Source organism: Nothoprocta perdicaria, unplaced genomic scaffold (assembly GCF_003342845.1).
Source record: "Nothoprocta perdicaria isolate Ctin4 unplaced genomic scaffold, notPer1 scaffold_109, whole genome shotgun sequence".
Classification (NCBI taxonomy): Eukaryota; Metazoa; Chordata; class Aves; order Tinamiformes; family Tinamidae; genus Nothoprocta; species Nothoprocta perdicaria.
In genome coordinates, this window is record NW_020454194.1 from 1,492,489 (window position 1) to 1,514,928 (window position 22,440).

General features: G+C 41.2%; 1 protein-coding gene across 3 annotated transcripts in view; it reads right to left on the reverse strand.

Moving 5' to 3' along the window:
* WWC3 (WWC family member 3) overlaps positions 1 to 21,959 on the reverse strand; it is a 57,205-nt gene extending 35,246 nt beyond the window's left edge. For 2 of the 3 annotated variants that reach the window (XM_026047140.1, XM_026047132.1), the window contains exons 1-6: positions 21,854 to 21,959; positions 17,449 to 17,652; positions 15,140 to 15,216; positions 12,334 to 12,413; positions 7,167 to 7,296; positions 1,890 to 2,039 (exon numbers count right to left, since the gene is read on the reverse strand). In XM_026047140.1, the coding sequence (XP_025902925.1) occupies positions 1,890 to 2,039; positions 7,167 to 7,296; positions 12,334 to 12,413; positions 15,140 to 15,216; positions 17,449 to 17,652; positions 21,854 to 21,869 (657 nt within the window). In that variant the 5' untranslated portion in view covers positions 21,870 to 21,959. The remainder of the gene's footprint in view (positions 1 to 1,889; positions 2,040 to 7,166; positions 7,297 to 12,333; positions 12,414 to 15,139; positions 15,217 to 17,448; positions 17,653 to 21,853) is intronic. The other variant, XM_026047122.1, reaches the window with a different exon arrangement.
* Between the last annotated feature and the right edge of the window lie 481 nt (positions 21,960 to 22,440).

Below are 22,440 nucleotides of genomic sequence, written 5' to 3' on the forward strand. Positions count from 1 at the left end.
CCCTTATGTACACGAGGAGAGCTGATGAGGGGATGTCATCCACCTTGACTTCAGKGAGGCTTTTGAAACTGCCTCCCACAACATCCTTACAGCTCAGCTGATCAGCAGGCCATGAAGTAGACTGAAAACCCACCGAACAGCAGAGCTCAAAATGTTGGGATCAGTCATAAAAAGTCCAGCTGGAGGCCAGAAACCCAAGCGAATATTGAGTACAATCCTGCTCAACTTGCACACCAGGGACCTAGATGACAGGACTGAGAGTTTGCTCCTGTGGCTGCTATGCTAGGTTGTTGTGGCCCTCTTCAGAAGGGCCTCATAARGCTGGAGAAATCAGGAGAACAGAAMCACAAAAGTTCAACATAGAGAAGAGCTGAGTCTTGCACCAGGGGAGGAATAACCCCACGCATGGGACATGATGGGGGCCACCTGTTAGAAAGAAGGAATCCTTCTGTTCTCCTGTTAGGAGAAGGAATTGRACATCCTGGTGGACACCAAGTTGAACATGGACTAGCAATGTGATCTTATGGCACACAGGCAGGGCCTACAGTGATGTATTTGTGTTTCCTAACAAATATCTCTACCCAATAAGTGTTGTTTTCACATTATACTTGGTTTGGGATGATATTTAATGTATATCCTTACCAGGAAATCCGATTTCCTTCTAGCAAATTTTAATTTAATGAGCACTTCTACTGCTCATCTGAAAAAATCACACCTGCAGGTACCAGCTATATAATGCACTGAAATAAAGCCCAGGGTGCTAAGTTCTCCTAGATGTTTTAGTAAAGCTGCCTTATTTAAAACATATTTTTTTTCCACTGTAGCGACCTTCTGAAGTCTTCCAACTTGACAATAAGTCAAGTCATAAGACAGTTACAGAGTAGAAGAGGGCTAGTAAAAGCCTATGAAGGGCATTAAAGTTACTTTAAAAAAAAATTTAGTGAACTGAGTATCTGAAACGACATCCAAGTGATAGTACCAATACAAAGTACAAACAGGCTGTCTTCCTGTCCTATTGTTAACCTGATTCACAGCAGCAAATATATGTTTTATTGCTCAAGAACAGCCAGGCCGCCATAGTAATAGCATAAGACAAACGTTGATCATTTTAATATAAAATTTAAAAATCATTTTAATATAAAATTTAATTTATACAAAATTATTTCCATGCTAGAATGCTGTTCTCAAGTATCATTTTTAAAGTCATAACTGAGCATAAAAGAATGACAAATGAGATCAGAAATTCCACCAGTTCTTACAAAAAATTTTTTGGAGCTTGAACAGTTCCCTTGTCTTGGACAAAGGAAAGGAAGAGAGGCCTGTCCTAAATATTTGATAACCATGAAAGAGGATGACAAGCATGACGAAAATAAGATTTAAGAAAAAAATAATATCAGAATATTAACAGAATATTAACAGCTCTCATTATTGCACAATCACGTCTCTATTGCAACTCTGAGATGAGTATTTTCTGCCTTCCTGCATTGCTGCAAATATTGTTAAGTCTGAGAACTGGYAACAAGAACGTAACAGATCTGTGTACAAGTCTGCAAGGACTGATTTCCAAGACACAAACCTCAGTGACGACCAGAAAAGTGCTCCGTTGGACAGGCAGAACCCAGGAGCTAATTGGGCCTGGCTCTAACTTGCGAGTGTGTCACAACAGCCCTGAGCCATGAGAAACACGAAGCTCACGAACGTTGCTCACAACCTTTGAAAATCTTTAAGTAAAAAAGCAACCCTGGACTTTGAACCTCCAAAACCTTGGCTCTGACAGAACGAAACATGCAGCACATCTTAAACTGAAGCAGGAAATCACGCTGTATCCATGCAGCACACAGGCAGTGCATTCTCCTCTGCAAGCGCCCCGCTTGCGCTGGGACACATACCTCTCCAGTGATGTCAGTCTGAGAACAAGCATCGCAGTGTTGTTGAGGTAAACAGGAGTCGCTGAGCGAACTGGAGTTGTGCTGCAGGTCCTGCAGGGAATCCGTAATACAACAGCTATTCCTGAAGCCATCTGTTAGCTTGGCCAGGCTCTACGAGAGAACAGACAAAAACAAAACAAAATAAAACCAAAACAACAACAACAAAGGAGTAAGAGAACCCGATTTTAGCTGCTGTATGCCTTACAGGCAGCTCTTTACATCTAGCAGCTGACAGCTTTCAGGTTAGTTGATAGGAAAGACAAATGTGACTCACCTGCCCTTTGCCATTTTTTGCACATTTGGCATTCCATAGCTACCACCATTATCACATCCAACTTGATGAATACCTTGTATTGAATGTATTTTTATGACAGCAGATTTCACCTTAGTGCTCTCTTGCCCAAGGTTCACATACTAGAGATATTTTATACTTTGGGTTAAGCAAAGGACATCTCTAAGATGTTTAGGGAATGACACAAATTGTGAGAGTGAAGCAGAGACCTTGGGCAGTATTTAAGTGAAGAATTTGGCTGATAGGCTTTTAAAACTCCCTTTAAAATCCCTCAGAAATATAGAATTATTTTTATCAGACTTATTTTCTGATTCTGTATTTTCTAGTTTTCAAAAAGTAATTCCAGCTCATTTAGTATTTGTGACAAAACCAGTGTGTAGCTCGTCATTTGTGACTTAAGCACTCAACACTGCAAGATGTCAAGAAAAGCTTTCTAAAGAATACTGTTAAATTCTGCTCCTAGGGTCTGAAAAAACAAGACATACAATGAAATTATGTGAGAAGCATTCATCAGAAATTGAATTCTGATTATCACTAATCATAACCTAAGCAAGCCATTTGCTTCTAAAAACAGACAAAAAAACTCAAAGTGGTTGGCCTCAAGGGTCTACAATACAGAAATTGATACTAGTTGAAACTGATACTAAATTGATACTATTGAAACCACTCAAAACTGTGACTGCTGGCCCTGAAGAACCCAATGGCTGACGGTAACTGATGACCTGCAGTAAGGTCTGGTTACTCCCTAAGTGGTCAGGCTATGGCCAAGCCTGTGGAGGGGCAACAGGAGCACACGGGGACGGTGCCTTTCCTTGCAGTACACATATGGAGTGGAGCATGGGCACGGAGCAACCCGCCGCTGCCCTCAGGAATCGTGAGGGCACCTTGAAGACGAGGATGGCGCCTCGGAGGCCTCCTCAGATCCCGCTGGAGGGCCTCRAACAGTGGCAGGGCCAGACGAAAGCAGCAAGCAACGCCAGCCACCTGCGTGGCAAAGCTCAGCCTGGCTCGGGGCCCGGGGGAAGCCAGCTCTGCTGCTGCCTCCGAGCCCAACTGCGCCATCCTCGTACCGAGGGCACGCGCCTTGGCTTGTTCTCAGTGTCAAGAACGCAGCATCCAATTTCCCTTATAGTGTCAGGAAATCCCTCACCAGTGTCCCTTTACCCTTGGAAGGCTTGCTGGCAAAATAACATAAAGTAACACAACATAAAAAAAAAAAACAAACAAAAAAAGCTATGTTGAAGATGAGGAAAAACAGAGAGTCTTTCACTTTATGAAGCCTGAAAACCAGAGTCAGAAAAATGTTCTTGCTCAAGACTCACTGGAAAGCTTCCAGTTCTGTCAGCTCCATGGAGGATCAACATAGATTCCTAGCGGGTCTGTGACATGGCAATAATCCCTTGTTTCAAATCCTGACTACTCGAACATCAGGTGTCTAATATGGCCTTCCCAAGAAAGCAGAGCTCACTGATATGAGAACAAACCTGTGGACTGGGAAASCCTGGGGTTTCAGGCAAGGCAGCTACATCCCACCTGGAGCCTTTGGCTACCATGCACAGGCCATAAGTGTAGGCAACAGCGAAGACCTTGATGCCAGAACCCAACACATCAACTTCTGCCCGTGTTCGAGCTGCTCCACGCACAACTGCCGCCCTCCAGCACCTCCCTGGCGGATGTGAGGCACCCGGCTGCCCTCAGCTGTGGGAGCTGGGCTGAGTCCTGCTTGGAAGCTGCAGCCTGAATGGCCGCACTTTTAGATAGAACAACCCACCTAAAAAAGAGCTGGGAGAGGGATTCGCTCGAGCCAAGGGGATAATCTCTCTCTGGCCTGAGGCTCACGGTACTGGGGCTTACAGACTGTTCCTGGCAATCCTGTGACGAGTGCCACAGTGAGCCTGGGGACGGAGCTGARGCTTCAGGGAAGCCAGCCCGAACGTACCCGGAGGGGAGCAGGGAGCACCAGCTCGTTGTTGACCGGCTGCTCTCTGCCACCTACACTCTGTGCACAGCTCCTACGTGATGCTAGCAGAAAGGGAAAGAAGAAAAAGAAACAGAAAATATCTCTAAGACAAGCAAGTATTTCTAGTGCTTCATAAGGATGAAGTTTTGAAGGCAAGTTCATAACAGAAACAAGAGCATGAAAGCGATAGGAAAGAAAAGAGAGAAAGAGAAAGAGAAAGAGAAAGAGAAAGAGAAAGAGAGAGAGAGAGAGAGAGAGAGAGAGAGAGAGAGAGAGAGAGAGAGAGAGAGAGAGAGAGAGAGAGGCGGGATGCTGCTTGCAGGACCTGACCACACACCTTGATTGTTCAAACCTTATATAAAAAGGCTAAAAAGGCTAGGCCTTTTTTTTTTTTTTTTTTTTTTTTTTGGAGCCCTGACCGCGTGTTTGGCCATACTTGTAACCACAGCACCCAGTTTAAATCTGACCACCCTTTCCTTCCCCTCTCAGCCTTCTCTCCCACACAACTCTATCCAATTATCATATTTCTAAGACAGCTACAATTTTCCAAGCACCTACACAGGACTGAGTCACTTCTGCTATGTTTAGTTCTCTTGCTACCCTGGCCAAGATATAAATTAAGAAGTAGTAAGAAATTTTCTACTTCCTTTCTCTGAAATAAAATCCCAGCTGTTTACACAATACTTCCAACCCCTCTATAAATTCAGCTGTCAGAAAAAGAAAAGTTTTCCCAAGAAAGTTTGTCTTACCAACAATAGTTTTTAAATGTAGCACTTTCAAGGACAAACCAATTCCAAAATTGACAGTACAGGAAATAATGAAATTCCAAACTCAGCAGGGGAATTTTTAAAACAGACTTTCACTTGTTCAACAATACTAAATAAATCCATAAGAGCAATTAACAATATGAAAAATAAAATGGCTAAGCACAAGTTCGCTCCAGATAGCTTTGAGGAGGCATGAAAATCTTTTTTTATTTGTTTTGGTCACAGTTAAAAAAAAAGGCACAAAGCTCGGTATTTTAACAGAGCACAATAAATGTAAGCTGGCTGAAGTTCACAGCTGTGGCAACTCCAGCTCTTTTAAACTACACTGCTTGGTCCCTTACTTCAATTGAGAGAGAATTCGGGGTACTCCAGGCTTGCACGGAGCAGTTATTTCCCAGATTCTCCTTGACTATGTATCTGCTAGCACTTGTCTGCTATCATAACACATCAGCATTAAAAACTGTTCCTTCTAGACCACTATTTCCTGGACGTCCTACAGATTTAACAACTATGACCACAACACTTTTCATTTTCACTTTTGTGTGACCTCCACATTCTGGTATCGCCAGAATGCAACATCCATGATGCTGCATAGCTTGAGTCTAGATTTCTACCTCTCTCAACACTGCATATAAAAGACACTGCAAATTGCTTTAGCAGATGCAATTTTCACAGCATCTCAAGGTTTTCAGTTGGATACAGTGCTACTGAAGACTGAAAATGCAAGGAAAAGGAAAAAAAAATGTTGGGAGAATCCAAACAAGGCCAGCAGTTAAGCAGCTCCAAGATCTCACACACAAGTCTTTAAATTACCACTCTGTTTCCCAAAACGTGCGTCACTATATCCTTGAAGAACTGCCTTTCTAATCATCTCTTGCTAGCTAAGCATGTGGAAGACTGAGAACCATTTTAAAACTTGGCCAACATAAAATATCAAGTATGTTAGAAGTTGCCAAAGCAGAAACTTCAAGTAGTGACTTAAGTGTTCTGTCTACTTGAACAAGGATTTGTGGTCCATCAGCTGACCTTTGGGTAATACTTTGAAAATTGAATAATCGTATAACTATGGAAACTCATTATATGTAGATTGCAAGCAACCCACATCATATAAGAAAAAAGAAAAAAAAAAAAGTTGCCACAAAAAACTATTGCTGAGAAAAAGGAAAAACGTGCTTGAGTAGAAGTATTAATAGCAGTAATAGTTTAGGAGGGTCCCAAAACTTGGGCAACCAAGGTGATGTCTTTTGTCATATAACAATTTCAGCACTGAGAACGATCCTTACTGCCCCTGTGCAGCCTTTCTGGGGGAGTCCGGCCTGCAGCCCCTGTGGTGACTCCGCTCCAACACCGAACTCCACTCGTGTTGACAACGCAGACACGGCGACAGACAACCCAGAGCAGGGTGCAGAATCCACTCAAAAGCTGAATGCAGCTCGGGCATCTCTCTCTTTCCTTAATCTTCATGCTCCAATTAAAAAATCATTAGTTTCAAATCTGAACTGTGCATGATGGTGTCTGCACATACTGAACTTAATGCATTTAACCCTCTCCCAGGAGAGGTGGTAGGGTTAGGGTYGAGAGGACATTTGAAACTGTGTTTAAATTAACTTGTGCCTGGATATGGATACTTAGGAGGAGAGTTTGTGGCGAAAAGGAGAACTGCCAAAGTAGAAGGCAATATGTAATGGCAGTGACGTAGAGATATGGTGTTTTCAGGGAATCTTGTGAGGGTCAATCTAGTTACGCAGCTTAGTACAACATGGCACAACCCCCAGCAGCTGCTGGGTGGGGGAAGTATCAGCAGATTCTGCATCAGCAGGAGCAAAAGATTTCCTGCATAGTTTTATGAGAACTTACCAAAGGAAAAACACACACTCACAAACTGATAAATGTTTTAGCATGTGACTGCCTCAGTCCTACTTCATTATACAGGACAAAGGAGGACATGAAAAACTGAAAGCAAACATTGTAAAATTGATTAAAGACTTTTTTTAAAAAAATGCAGCCTAATTACCCTGTWAAAGTCTTTAATATAGTTATCAGCAGTGGAAAGCAATATTTAAAAAAGATATTTATCCAAATGTACAGAGAGTGTAATCTAGGGCAAAAATATGAAAGGCACCACAACCAAATTAGGCCACTCCACACATTTAAACTTGATAGCCCCAAAGCAATCACACTGCACATGGCAGCTATTTGCTGAGCCGACTACTTCTTACCTGCATAAGGTCCTGCCTTTCTTTTTCACCTGTGCATATAGCTTTCTTGATTGTTCGAAGCTCACTCATTATAGCTTGTGCTTCATCTAGCCTGTAATTTGTATGAGCACTTGACATTTTACGATCAATCCTGTTGGAAAAAATAAGACAAGTTCAGAAACTTTTGCAGAGGTAAAAGGAGTATCAGAATCTTTTAAGACCTCTCATTTACTCGTGTACCACTTTGCTTTCAGAAACAAAATGATTCAAATGATTCTCTACTTTTAATTAGTGCAGCATTGAGTGTCCAAAACACTCAAGACTGCAAGGAAGACAATAAACACAGCAATGCAGTGCAAAGCAAAGCAACCCACTCAGGTTCTGCAAAATCAGCAAATTTCCTGGTTTTAATGTGCCAACACAGAGCTCGCTTACTACAGGTAATATCTGTGGGTTACATTTTGCAATAGAGATAAAGTTAACCTAAAGCCAGCCTACACGTACTAAACCAGAAGATAAAGACATTAGCCATCACATTTTCTATGCAGCACTTATGGTTGGAATATAGCACTTCTAGCACCCTTATGGTTGGAAAAGACCTTTGAGACCATGGAGTCCAACCGCGAGCCCCTCTACCCCCTGCCTGTTAAATCATGTCCCCAGGTGCCTCATTTGCCTGTGTCTTGAGCACTGCCAGGGACYCCAGGGATCCCAGCACTACCCCGGGCAGCCTGCTCCACTGCTCCACCACYGTGTGTTGCAACAAGACTTCCAGGAGTTACGCCTGGTCGCGTTTTAAAACTTCCTACAGAAGGCAATCCTTTTTCTCAGGAAGATTTTTTTAAAGGTCTAAATTGCATTCTAAAATTTTCTTGGTCATTCCACAGTCTATTGGGCATCTCTGAAGATTTTTTTTCTAGCAAATGTAGCCAAAGTACTGCTACTGTTCCCATCTTAATATCAAAATCTTTCCCATCTTAAAAGGGACATCCATTTATAAAGAGCCCATCTTAACTACTCCAAAAATCCAGCATCTTCAGTAACTGCTGAATCAAYACGTAATTTTTTTTCCAACTATTTACTATACTAAATATCAACAGGTTGGTGCCTGTTGATCACCCTCACAAACCTGGATCACCCTCAGAAATAAAGAGCGGGAACAGAGTCTAAAGTACCTTATAGAAGAATCATTTGGGTTTGGATTTATAATAAGTGACTATAGATTTAACAAGCTGCTCACAGCAATTAGTGAAAACAGTGTTTTTCCTGTTAAATTTAAATCCTGTCAAAATATGAAAATAACCATTTCTCTACTGCTCARAAAAAAAGGGCACATGCAACACTATGGTGCATAACCATAACAATGCTAAGAAATAACATCTTCAGGAAGAGGTTAGAGGAAAAGTAAACATAGCAGGAGCATCACTCATCACAAAGAACATCTGTCTATAAAAAGATGCAAAAAGAGAAGTTACGGGACACAAACACAGTGAGAATGCTCAAGCTATTTATAATATTGAAAACAACTGAAGTTTGAACATAGGTGTAACAGTAAGCTACGAGCATCGGTAAAAAAAAGGAAAAATAAGGTGCAGTCAATTCTTGGCGTAGAAAATAACTTAATTTTGACCAAAAGTAAAATACAGACTTCCCAAAATATTTTGTTCACATTCCACAGATATGATTAGGCAGAAATCTACCACTTTCTCTTAGCAGAGGGAAAAAAATAAACAGCCAGCTTGAAAAGAAAGTACCTAACTATAAAGTTGACGTGTGCTATCTTCTAAAACCACCACAAATCTGCTCAGGATTCTCTCTAAAAGCTTATCAAAGAAATCCTTGCACTGTAGTGTAATGAAGGGAATAAAAATACAAAATGCCCAATTCTGAAAACACTAAAATACAAAACCAGGAATGGAAGTGCTTGAACTACACTACAGCTCAAACTACACAAACAAAAACTTTGTTGTCCTCTTCACTCAGCATGTTCTGCCAGTTAAGCAGAACCAGTAAAATTCCACTCGCAGCATACTACTTCCATTAAAATTAAAATATTAAAGCAATAAAAAGAAAAACCAATATGCCTTGAATGAAACTCTTGTGGTTTTATTGTGCAGTTCAAAATATTTAGGAGGAACTCTAGGCTGGGTTTCCACAGTTTTGGTTTGCTTGTTTTTTCCCGACAGCTCCTGCTTTTTTGGAGACAATGTAAAGCAAGTCAGAATCTCAGCTTACTGCTTAAAAACAAGCCTCCCTCTGTTGCATAAGAAAATAAGAACCTTTAACATTTCTGTTTCTAGAACCACAAAGGACCTAAAGGTCACACGAGCTAAACTTCTCATCGTTTTTTTAAGATGATTACTGGAGTCTTCACTCATTTTTACTGCTGGGTCAAAATTCTGCAAAGATCAGAAAAAAAGCACAGTAAAACAACCAATCCAATTCATTAAAAGCTTAGTAATAGAGATAATATGTGGTTTTATCTGAAGGTCACATTAATGTTAAGAACACAGATTCCACCCAAATATTAAACCAGAAATTGCCTCCTACACAACTGCTCATTATAGTGTTTGCCAGGTACAAGGTGGCATTTCAGGAAAAGGAAATTATTTAATTTCAACCAGATTTTTGTCCAGTTACCCGCATATTCGCATTCCTGGACATCACACTGGTGTTCAACTCATGAATCGAGAACTGTTTAAGAGGCAGAAAAGTTTCTAYTGCCAGCAATATCTGACTTTGTCAGTACTGCTGACAACCCAAACTGACCTAAGTATCTGACACGATTAATAATATTTTGTTGTCAATGAATTTTCTTCTTCCCTTCATAAAGCTGTGGTTTTGAAAGCCACAAAGTTAACATGAATCTTCCTTCTATTAAGCAAAATCAGAAGGATCCTGCCAGAGACTAAACCTTTATATGCACAGAAAGGACTAATTAAACATGAATACCTAAAAATACACAGAGGAATTACGAATAATGTAGGTACTTCTATGGGAGATGTTTCCTGGACGGACAGTCTATGAACACATTTAAAATAGTTCTGACCCTGCATGCAGCTTCCGTGTTCCCCTCTTTTCCCCTACGTTTTCAAATATTTAAGGCTCTCCTCCCTCCMCTCACAAAGCGTAAGTGTGTGGTTCAGTTTTTCCTCCGTCTCGTATCCCCTGTGCTTTCAATCTGTTTAGCCACTCCTGCATCCACCCCCCTTCCTCACTTGTCATCCCCCTGCTCTGGCAGCCAAGAGGCCAAGTTTCCGTTTCCTTTGCTGTTAAACGCCTTCTTCCTCCCCGATCCCTGCCTGCGAGCAATAGGAGAGCGCGGCAGCGAGGGAACGGCTCCTCGCTCTGCGTCCCAGCGAGGCCCCTTCCTTCCCCTGGKACCCCGAGGCCTCGGGACGTCCCCAGGAGCGGCTGTGCCTCGGAGCCAAGGACCCAGGAAAGCGGCTGCCGGAGGCGGGATCTTCGCCACCATTAATCGCGGAGCTCCCCAAAGTCTCTGGAGGGCAAAGTCTGCTCACRGGCCTGTCACACGTTCGCCAAATCTGGATGACGCTGTAGGAAATACAACCCTGAATAAACCTGCAAAAACTGAAATTCCGACCGTTTTGGAGGAGCAGGGAGCTATTATAAAGACTCAGTTCTCCCTCCCATTTGTCTGTATTATTTTTTCCCCTCAAAGATGGCTAAGCCTTTCTACTAAAACAAGAAGAAAAACAAAACACAGTCCAAGGCAGACACTGTACGTGGAAAATTTCAATGCAAAAGGAAGGAGTAAGAATCTGACAGCAACGTATAAAAATGGAAATCCTGAGTAATCCAGCCACTCTCAAACTAAAATTAGCCTCTTGTCTGAGGACTGGACCCCGTCTCAGGGCAGCAGTTTCTGATAGCTGCTCATCACGCTGGTGTCTCCAGYGTTTCAAACAGCCTGTCAGAGGTAAAGCCCAAAGGGTGATGACTCCTAATATTGTTTTTGGCAGGTATTTAAAATAGAGGGCAKAGTGTGTCTTTAAAACTGCTGAACAGGACACATGCCATTTCCAATTTGGCAGTTCCTTGAAAACTGCAGTTGATAAATAATTTCGACCAAGGGCAAGAAAGAAGAAACTACTCAGACTTAAAGCTCAAAAAAGGTAGCAAGGGGATGCCCAAGAATGCCTGAGATGTCAAACGGTCAATCAAACAGAAATTATTGTTTTAGAGAAGGAGCAATACTCAGACATGTTGCACATGCACAAATCCACTATGTGGTGCAGAAGCAGAAGGTCGTGAGGTTACAGGAGAAAGTAGGGGTGTGGTGTCCAGCTGGGAGAAACTGCTGGGAGAAACACTCAACTCAGCTGCAACACCCGGGTAGGCACAGGCTGAGGCGCACACACACAAACACACACAAACACACACACACACACACACACACACACAGAGGCTGAGGCGCACACACACACACACACACACACACACAGGCTGAGGCACACGCACACAGGTTGAGGTACACACAAACCCAGGCACACACACACAGGCCAAGGCACACACACACCCTGAGGTACACACAAACCAAGGTGCACACACACCAAGGTACACACACACACACACACACACACACACACACACACACAGGCCGAGGTACACACACACCCTAAAGTACACACACACACAGGCTGAGGCACACGCACACAGGCCAAGCGACACACAAACCAAGGTGTACGCACACACACACACACACACACACACACACACACACACACACACACCCCTCTAGTCGTACAAACACTCGCTGAGGCAAACACACACACAGGCGGATACGCACACACACACACACACACACACGCACACTACTTCACTGCAGGATGGTTCCAGCTGTGCTCCAGATACCAGACAGCTTCAGAGAAACGTTTGGGAAATATTTTAAAAATTGGATTCCACCTGAATGCAACTTCCAGGCAGAGTAAAAGGATTTATGAAATCATCACTCCAATTAACTATGCCCAGTGCTGCTTCCACCATTTCAYACTGTTCTCACCTTGCAGCTCTATCATAGCAGGAGCTCTGAAGCAAAACAATTGAAAAAAAATTTCAACTTTCTTTTTTTTTTTTTTTAGTATTTAACTAAGAGAGTCATTCCAAGAAGAACAAATAAAAGAAAGAAAAAAATTTCCCACAATCTTCCCACAAACCCATAGCTTACTCTTGCAGAGTTTCCACTCCTTTTTCCTTGTATTGGAGCTCTTGTTTCATCTGTGCCAGTTCTCGTTTTAGCCTAGAAAGCTAAATATAACAAAATAGTTTAAAATGATAATATGTAACAGATTTTCTAATTAGAAATCCTATTCAAATACAAAACCTTAAATTAACCGGATAATTCTCAAAATTGGAAGTGATAATCTTAAGTATTTTTCCTTTGCTTTAAAACTTGCATTAAAATAACAGAAGACTTTCTGCAATATCGCAAGATCTAATCAAAAAAAAATACATCCAGCTTTCAGAAGTATCACTTTCTTCATCTGTTCAATTGCTTTTCTATCTCCAATAGCTTATGCTAACAGCCAGCAAGCTTCAAGCTACTCCCCTTGAAACAGACCAACAGGTCTCTACTGTCTTTTATTCTTCAGCCAGTTTAAAAAAAAAAGAAGTCCTTTTTTTTTTTTTTCTTTTTTTTTCATTTTGGGAGAGGGGGAGAAGAATCCATGCCAACAGAAATGGCTTTGTTCAACCTGATTTCCTACGTATTTTTCCTATTATTCCCTTCTATTCCAACCCAGTTACCTTGAAACAACTGGCCAACATAAATCCAAAGTGACAAAGAAGCAAAATCTAAAAATAAATATATATATATATTTGAGAAAGCAATCACACGGATAGATTAGGTCCACCTTAGAAGAGCACATTAAGCACCATGAATGATCTGCCCTTCCAAAGAAAACAGCTTTTTCAAACTGATAGGCAACTAGTAGGCAACTTTTTCAAACTGATAGGCAACTCCACCAATAACGGTGGAGGAAGAGTCAAAGGGACTACAGTTGAAGGGAGGAAACAGAGTGGTCTGAGTCTGGGGCCTTGGGACAGAATGCGTAACTCAAGAGTCTAAAGATGAGATCTCAATGGATAAATTCAATATTTGTGTTGGAAGCAGTAAATCAACACAGAAGACAAGGCTATAAGGGAACGGGAAACCAGGCAGTCTCAGGTGCACAGGCATCAGAACAATTTGTAATTGTTATATTACTACATTTTCACAAGTGTAATGTAGACTTTGATCAAAATTTTAAATTACCCAGATAGATTGTCCACATCATGATACGGAAGTCCTCCAGCTATTCACAACAAAAACCCCAGATCTTAGTCATGGCTAGGATAATTTTAAACATTAAGTTTCAAAATATTAAMATTCTATTTTTAGTCAACATTAGTTTTTCATAATTGGTAAAAACAAAACAAAAATAAAMAAACAAAAAAMCACTTCTTTACTTGCTCAGTTTCCGACATCAGCTAATGGTTTGCAGCCCAGATTAGACCAAAATCACTGAGAGCCACAAACCACAAACAGCTAGGGGAGATTTTCTATTGAAGGGGGGATTTGGGCTAAAATGGTTGTACTGATTCCAGGCAGTTCAGAGAGCACTGAAATCCCTTGGGGCCACAAGGCACCCAAAACCACCCAAGCACATCAAGGAGGAGGCAAGAACAACATCATCCAAGAAGTTCCCTTCTCCTCACCAACTCTTTCAACACTCACCAAGAGTGGTACGAACAAAACACATCACTAGGAGCATGCACACAAAAAAACTTTATATTGCACTTTTTATTGTATTACCTATAACAGCTCAATGTATATGCATACATTCAGTTGAACAGGTCATCCTCTGCACTTGAAGATCATTTTGTTGCAAGACACAGGGACAGAGAGAAACTGCCGTATAACTGACCTTGTTTACTTTCTTTAAATATTATTAAAATAAATAAAGCTTATTTTCTTGTCTGGAATATGCTGACGTTTAGAGCATGCAAAACAAGCAAACACTAGTCAGCATGTAGTAAACATATACAGATAGAATAAATGCCTTTGAAGGGTGGTGAGCAGGATTTATTTTCAGACGAGCTCATGTGAAAAAGTGGTCACTACAACAAAAACAGAGCACCACCCCGCAAAGAGAAGTATTTTCAATTATTTTGCAATCTGAGTGCCTGGCATGCCAATCCCCATTTTAATCATTAATAAAAAGAAATATGTAACATAGAAATAAGACTTAATATTATAAACTGTTTTTTATAGCTGTTGACAACTACAACGTCAGTTTGTTACGAACAATCATGCAAAGCTTCACTCTTCACTAAGGCAGCATGGGACGAATTCAAGATGACAACTAAACTTCCCTTATCACAGCTCCATTCTATACTTGYATTTAGGACTGTATGTCACTATCAGAACACCTGCACAATTTGTTTTGCATTTGCTATAGAACAGCTCTGGGCAAATCAGCTAAGAAGTTCTACGTGGCCAACGCGCCTTCTGAACTGTGAACTGACTTCCAAAGAAAGAGCCAAATGCAGAGCTCCAGTTAGATCTGTGAAACCCCACTGAAATGGGTAAATGGAAAAATAAGAGACCGTAGGGCGAAGCTGCAGTTAAGCAAGAAAGAATTTGGCTGCAGAGTATTTACTACTTGTGGCAGTTTGTATAATATAAGTCACTTTTGAAACCCTGGCTGAGTTTACCTCACTGACAGGCTTGACAAGAATCTTTGCACTTGTAACATGGAAAAGGCATTACTCTGCAAGTCACGGAGTAATAAATGCATATAATTGCAAATACATTGCAATAAATATAGCCTCACTCAAATGGGACAGTAATTCAGAGCAGAAAAGCACTTATTTTCAAAAATGCAGGCAACACTCAAATTGCAAATGTTAAGGAAAAGCATAGGTACAAAGACCCCTTTCCTTCTCCCCCCACTGCAATTTATATATTTACAGCATTGAAAAAGATTACTTACTCTGTCACGACGGCTGGCTATTTCTGCTTTAATCTGATATGGGTCATACTTGGTATTAGTTGAAAATCCAGAGAATGCTAAAGAGATGGAAAAAAAGAAGAAAATAATAATGTAAAATACTGTAACACACTTGTTAAGATGGGGTACTATTTAACAGATAGTTGCATTCTTTCTTTGTGTTACAAGTCAATGGGTTTTAAAATAATCCTCTGTGCTGAAGTGTAACTGAAGAATTATCTTTGGTCTGCCTATAAATAAATAAATAAATAAATAGATAGATAGATAGATAGATAGATAGATAGATAAAATGCCCCAAACAGCAACAACAAAAGAGGGACTATGCAGAGCAGCACTACACACTGCTGAGCAGTATCTGGCTTTCCTGAAAGGATGGCAGCATTTCCTGATGCACGTAATTTGTGTAGCTAACAATTGCTAATTGCTTTCTAAGTACATACATAACAGCACGAGAGGGAGTCGAATAACAAARCTACTGTTAGACCAAACTTCTGCCAGCCAGGAGGAAAGCTTCCTCCTACAGATCCCGTGTGGGGAACCGGCACTCGGATTAATCTCTGGCAGGGGACCTTTTAATGCAGCATATCCAGAGCCAGGCAACGATTTCAAGCTGTGCTGTTGCAAGCAAAAGCCTCGAAAGATGAAGTGAGGTCCCAGAGGCCAGGCTGGCCAAGGGCAACCAGGATTTACTGACTGAGGAGATTCATGTCAGCATCGGCCCGTGGCAAAATGCCTGATATGCAGGGAACTGGGCTCTGCTCTTACACCTACCATCCTGCAGCAAAACTGATGCCTGCTGCACTGAGATGTCCATCTCCACGTCTGCCCTTGGTGCAGCCTCCAGCTGCAATGCTGGGGTCATGTGCAGCAGGCAGCAACTTGCCAAAAGCAGTAGTCATGCCCGGGCTGGTTCTCTAAATTCACGATTTTCTCAGTTTTTTTATTTTTTTTTTTTTTTTTTATTACAGTGGTGGTCATAACTGAGTCATGAAACTGCTTTAGGGGCACCTCCCTGTCAACCCACAGCCACTGAGCTCATCCCTCCTCCCACTCACGCTGACTCAAGGACAGCACCCACAAACAGAGCAGGGGGAAAATATTTGGTGTACTTGCTTTTAATGCAACATACTGAAACAAGCGGCATGGAGGAGGGAATGGTGGCAATCTTGGGTCATTCAACTGGAGTCCAAAACCCCCAAAATGCACAAGCAAGCACCTGAGCAGTCTGGTAACATTAACAAAAAACAAGTGTAGAAACCTAAGGAAATCTCACATAGACAATATGAATATTCCCCATGATGATACTTTATTTTGTTACCATCTAACTAATYAGCTCAATGTTTTAAAATAGATTTCCATAACTTAAGACCAGTATGAAATATTTTAAAACAGTAATTAAAAGTCTTTAAACAGCAATTTATTTTAAAATAATCTTTAAATATTCTGTTTAAAAAAAAAATCACCGCAAGATACATATTTTAAATTAAATACAAGAATGTCATAATTCAAGTTTAGAGGTAAGAAAGGAACATTCGGTCAAGAACATCTGGGACATCCCAGGCCTAGAAAACTTTTATTCAGGGTTTTGGCATACAAAATTCATTAGCTTGAATTAATAAATAGCAACAGTACCAGTAGCTAAACAGTACCCTCAGGTGCCTGCTTTGACAACCTCATGGTCTGGTGTCTTTTTCAGAGAGTTAAATGAAAGCCCCCTATTTATCAASTACTTGGCACTTGCCAGAAAACATCATACTTGAACAATGGCTACAGACACTGAAAATTCACTGATGGAGTGAAAAAACTCCACTATTTTTGCAGGTGGAGCACCTCTGAGTACACCTCATGATCTGCAGTGCCTCTGACGATGCCTGTTCCCCACTTCCATAAAGACAATACACTGGCCATGTAACTGCAGGAGGCTTCCCCTATAAGCTAGCCCCCGTGGCCAGGCTGGAGCAGTCCATACATTTAGGAGTGCAAGGGGCTGGCCCAGCAACATTCAGTCTTCAGCTGGCCTTGCACAAAGCATCCCTGTCGCCTGCTTCCAATTTGGCTGGAGATGCTACCTAGGATATATCCCTTACAGCTAGCTAGGATATATGCCCTACAGTGTAACATTAAAGGCATATTTCTCTGGTGCTGACAGCAAACACGACTCGCTCAATGCAAGGGCAGGGTAGCACCTCACTTCTAGATTTAAAATGGGGCGATGAAAACACACTTCAAATTCTTACAGCATCTGCTGGCAGCGGCAGGCGGGAAGGGCAAGAAAACAGGAGTGAACTCACAGCTGGCATAGGAGCGGTTGTCATCCTCACACATTTTGTGCAGTTGCTGATACTCCTCTTGAGCTAGTTCAAACCGCTGCTGCTTGATTTGGTAAATCTCTTTCTTGGCATTGAGTGCCTCCTGGGCAACTATTAAATACTCCTTCAGCATGCGTTCCTGCTCCCTTCTCCATTGCTCCCTTGGGTCCTCGATTTGTGTGAGCTCTGAGGAGAGAAGCAYAAAAAAAAACACGTAAAATGCCTCATCCCACAAACTACAGATTATTTTGTTAAAGTCTGTTTCTCAGGTCTACAGCAGTACTTAACGAATGAGTTAAAAGCTCAAAAATTTACATGTAATGCCTGTACACAACTAGCGTGCCCAACACTACAGCATCACCCCGGGACAGGCCTGGACAAGGGTAAGAAGGACGCAGAGTGGAGCAGTAAGAAGAGGCCATCTAATTATAAAGGCATTTCTATTCTTCTCACAAACTGGAATTAACCAAAAGAAAGCAGTGTTTGGCTCTGCACTTCCCCAATAGGGAACCTGCACATTCTGAGCAACTAGCTGAAAACCCTGAAGCATGAAGGAGAGCAAAAAGCACCTGAACGTTTAACCCACAACTCTACAGACAGCAGGAACAACCTAAAGATGCCACATCATTTCAATMCCAAATTCAGAAAAACACTGTGGGTTTTTTTTTTACTCTGCTATCTTAAAAAATACTCTCTTGCTTTCTCCTTCAGTGTTTAGGACAGTGTATTCAAACACAAATCTAAGATGGTTTTCCTGTATATACCAGTTTACAAAGCTACTACGTTAAAGTAGTCCCTTTGGAAGGAAACGCATTAAAATCCTGAAAATTTGTTAGTTTATGTTTTCTGTTCACGGTGATACTCAAGGACATTCGTATAGAGTCTCTTATTTAAGCAAATTTTAATTTCTGATGCTTGTGGCTGTCCTGGCAAGAAATCACTGCCAACGCAATGTCATTGTTTAAAGCAGAGGCAGAACTTGCAGCACAGTTGGGAGGTTAAACATCGCATCATTTTTTGCCAGAGAAACGAAGCCAATTATGCTCAATTTTCATATCTTGCATTGCAAATTCAATATGCTAGTGTTTATAATGAAATAAGAAACTATAATAGATTGAACCCAAGAAATGAAGAAGCATCACTCTGCTGCATCTCGCTGTCGCTCTTCAGGAAATTTGTGTGAGTTTAATACTCCYGAAATGGCTATTCCCCTATGGAAAACAGGCAGATATTAGTAAGTATTTATGATGGACAAGCACATCACAGAAAGTGGCCCTTCATGAACAGAAATTTGGTAATTCTAATCTCAGCAAACAGCCAGGGCTAAGTATTACATCAGATTCCACACTAGGCTTTGGAGGTGACAAAGCACTCTTATCRCTTATCAAAAATTGCCCAAGCTTCCTCAAAAGCTTCAGCTTTCCCCTGAGACAGAAGCACTTCTTTGGTCCAGTAGGGATGTTTTCTCCTGTTTTATGAGAATGGAGGCTCCACTTTGCCTTGGATTTCAAAACAAGTCTGCCATGTAATAGCTGAAACTAAAGCCAAATCAGAAGACAGTTTCCTTAGCTCCTTCGCAGCAGATTAAAAATACCACTAATAATAAAAATCCTACCCTAATTCAAAAATGGCCCCAGACAAATGCAGAGAATACATTATTCCCCCAGTGGGGAATGCCCAACTGGTTCAGGGAGACTTCAAAGGCTCTCCAGACTCTGAGGAGGAGGGAAAGGAATTTGGTGGCTGGCAGCGGCCAGAGGGTTTTTAGGCTGGCGGGGAGCCACGGGCAGCCCGGCGAGGGTGTCAGCAGAGCAGCATTTACAGGACRAGATGCACATCGGGGTGGATGCACCGCTCAGGTTTACACCACGTTCTGCCCCTGAGGTGCTCCACTATTCATGGACATCTTATTATGATCTTCTGGGTAAACAAACAAGGCAAGGAGCTGGGAAAAATTACATGTATTACTGTTTTCTCTTAAAAGTTGCAAGGATATACAGACAGGATGCGTTACGTGTGAGAGGTCCCGAGGAGCTAAAGCCCACAAGGATCTCTCTGAATTCTCWCTTGCATTTTGTAACGGTGTTTCCTGAAATCAAGGCATTTCTAACTGTGTTGCCAAGTAATGCAGAGCTCCAAGGCTGCAGGTGATCAGCCACTTACCTGTCCCCACTTCATGACACCTATGGTTATCCAGCCATTAGTTCCCACCTCTATAACACGGCTAATGCAGTTTTCATTTGTTCCCTGGCCATCCATAGCTTAAAATGGACCAAGTATCCCCGTAATTGTTTGCATAATGATTACCCAGCTATAATAACATCGACTCCTCCTTCCCACTGAGTATCTGCTTGTATACACAAGCACTGCATTAGCCTAGGGGTGACAAACTCCTTTTGCTGTGACGGCTGAATTACCGCTCCGGATAATATCTGTGGGTTGCAAGTAATTAGTTATCATGAAAGAGACAAATTTTGCAACCGTGTTAATTGCAGCCTGATCCCGCTCACTCAGCTGAGCGCTGCCGCTGCAAAGCTCCTGCCTCTTACTCATTTACCACCTCTGCTTAATTCCTACCAGCATTAGCTTCGCTTTCCCAGGCCTATTTCTATGAACGGGCTTCTCCTACCCCCTTGATGTCTGTGGTCATAACAAGGGTTGCAAAGCCACATGAAGAGGTGTCCGTAGCGTGGAACGGTGCCTGTTGTGCCTGCCTAAGGCTGCCTAGCCACGGGCTGCGGCTTCCTTAGTCCTCCTGGGCAGAGCACTGCGATGGCAGCTCACGCTCTGACCACTCCCTACAGGAGCCCCATACAGCCTTTGGCAAAGTTAAAAAATAAAATAAAATAAAATAAAGTAAAATAAAATAAAATAAAATAAAATAAAATAAAATAAAATAAAATAAAATAAAATAAAATAAAATAAAATAAAATAAAATAAAATAAAATAAAANAATAAAATAAAATAAAATAAAATAAAATAAAATAAAATAAAATAAAATAAAATAAAATAAAATAAAATAAAATAAAATAAAATAAAATAAAATAACAAAATAAAACAAAATACAAGTGGAGGAAAAAAAGAATCAAAGCTGTTACCAGTGTCCTGATCTTTTTAAATGCTTTCATGCAAAGTGATATTTTTGTGCGTGTACTAAATTAACATAAGCTGATGTGATTTTCTTTTTTTTAATTAAACCAGCATTAACTAAAGGATTTCTGTCCGATTAAATGACAATCATTAAGGGAGCATTTTCTCAACAGAAATATTGTAAGCGTTACCTAACGATCTGTATTTATTGCCTTTCTATTGTCTAGGCTGTCTATCTCGCAATCAGTGTATTAGCAAATCTTAAACAAAGATCACTAATTAAAGAATAAACCCTAATTTCAAAACAAAAAGTGCTTCTGTGGGCCAAACAATATCATGGAAACGTTTGTTACTGTTTTGGTTTTTTTTCATTATTAAGTAATTGTGAAACCACARTACGTAAGCAATCCCAATGAGGGCAGGAAGCCAAGACTATTTCTACACTTTTATTTTTTAATTGACTAGATCTTGAGCAGATAGCACTGACGTTGTTCTTGCAGATTACACTATTTACCACCACTGTGATAGCTCATATAGCCACTTTCTTCTTTCCTCCCTCCCAGGCAAGTGCCAATTCCCACAGTACTGAAAACATTCACTTGCTAGTGATAAGAAGCCTAATGATGGCAGCACAACAGTAACAGCAACAGTAGCACAAAGCTCCAAAGATAAAACACAGCACTTTAAAGGCAGAACTGGTAAATGTGCCAGACACTGGAGATACCAAGCTCAGCAAGGCCCAAAAGGGAAAACAATGGAAATCTTTCCTTTTTAGTTTCCAAAAGGGTCATCTGTTGCCTTTTTTACTTTTCTTTATACTATACAAAAAGCAAAGGATGCAAAACGATGCTTATGAGGGACTATTATATTTCTTATTTAATTTGTAGCACTTTTAATAAAAATCAACACTTTTTTCCAAAAAAGCATTTTGTTTCTCAAGATGTATGAGTAAACTATGGGTCACTGGAAAGACAAGAAATAGAAAAGTGTAGSATAAAAATCTTATCTTTCGATACATGATAAAAAGCAGTAACAAAAATACTGATACTCCACAGGATGACTTAACAAAACAATCTGGGCTTTACACACTGCGTCTCCAAGATTTTACAATTCCCTACAAAGTGAGGAAGGGTAGTGTCTGCATTTGAAAGATCAGGAAACAGATCCTGGAAGAAAAGACTGGCAATCATTATCTCCCAGTAATAAGAAGCTCATAAATGTTATCAGAAACAAAGTTACCGCCATCAGTTAACAGCAGCTTGCTCATATTCCTAAAAATAATCGTACATCCACTCACTATTTATGTGGTCCATGTAATAAACTCCAATCTGTTGATCATAAACAGTTTCCCATCCTAAAGGAAGCTCATCACCGACACAGTCAGCAAATGTCAATGGCTTTGTAATCCTGTAAAAATAGAAATAACAAAAATAAATACAAAAGGTGTGCAGGTTACAGCGCAGTAAGTTATACAACATGTTTTGCAAGCAGCTCCGCGATGCGATCATGAAATAGCTGTGCTGCTTAGGAATGTGCTGATAATGACAAACATACAGTTTCAAAGTCGGATTTTGTTTCAGGCTGCTGACAGATACTCCCCGAGCAGGTAAGACCAGCTTCTCCCTCCAGCTCGCCTGCCCGGCCCTTTCACCAGGATGGCATGCGGTCCTGCCAGGTTCTCTCCCACGCTGCAAGGAGCACAGGAGTGAAGCTGGAGGTCACGCTGCTCGCGGTTACTAGAAGCTTTACAGGCTTTAACTTCTTTCAACTGCCCAAAACGTCCATCTGCTTGTCCCTACAAACATAAAGGCAGTGCTGCACAGCAGATCTCTTTCCAGTTACACATTTCCAGCTATTAACGAGCGCTAGCAGTTCAGATCCAGG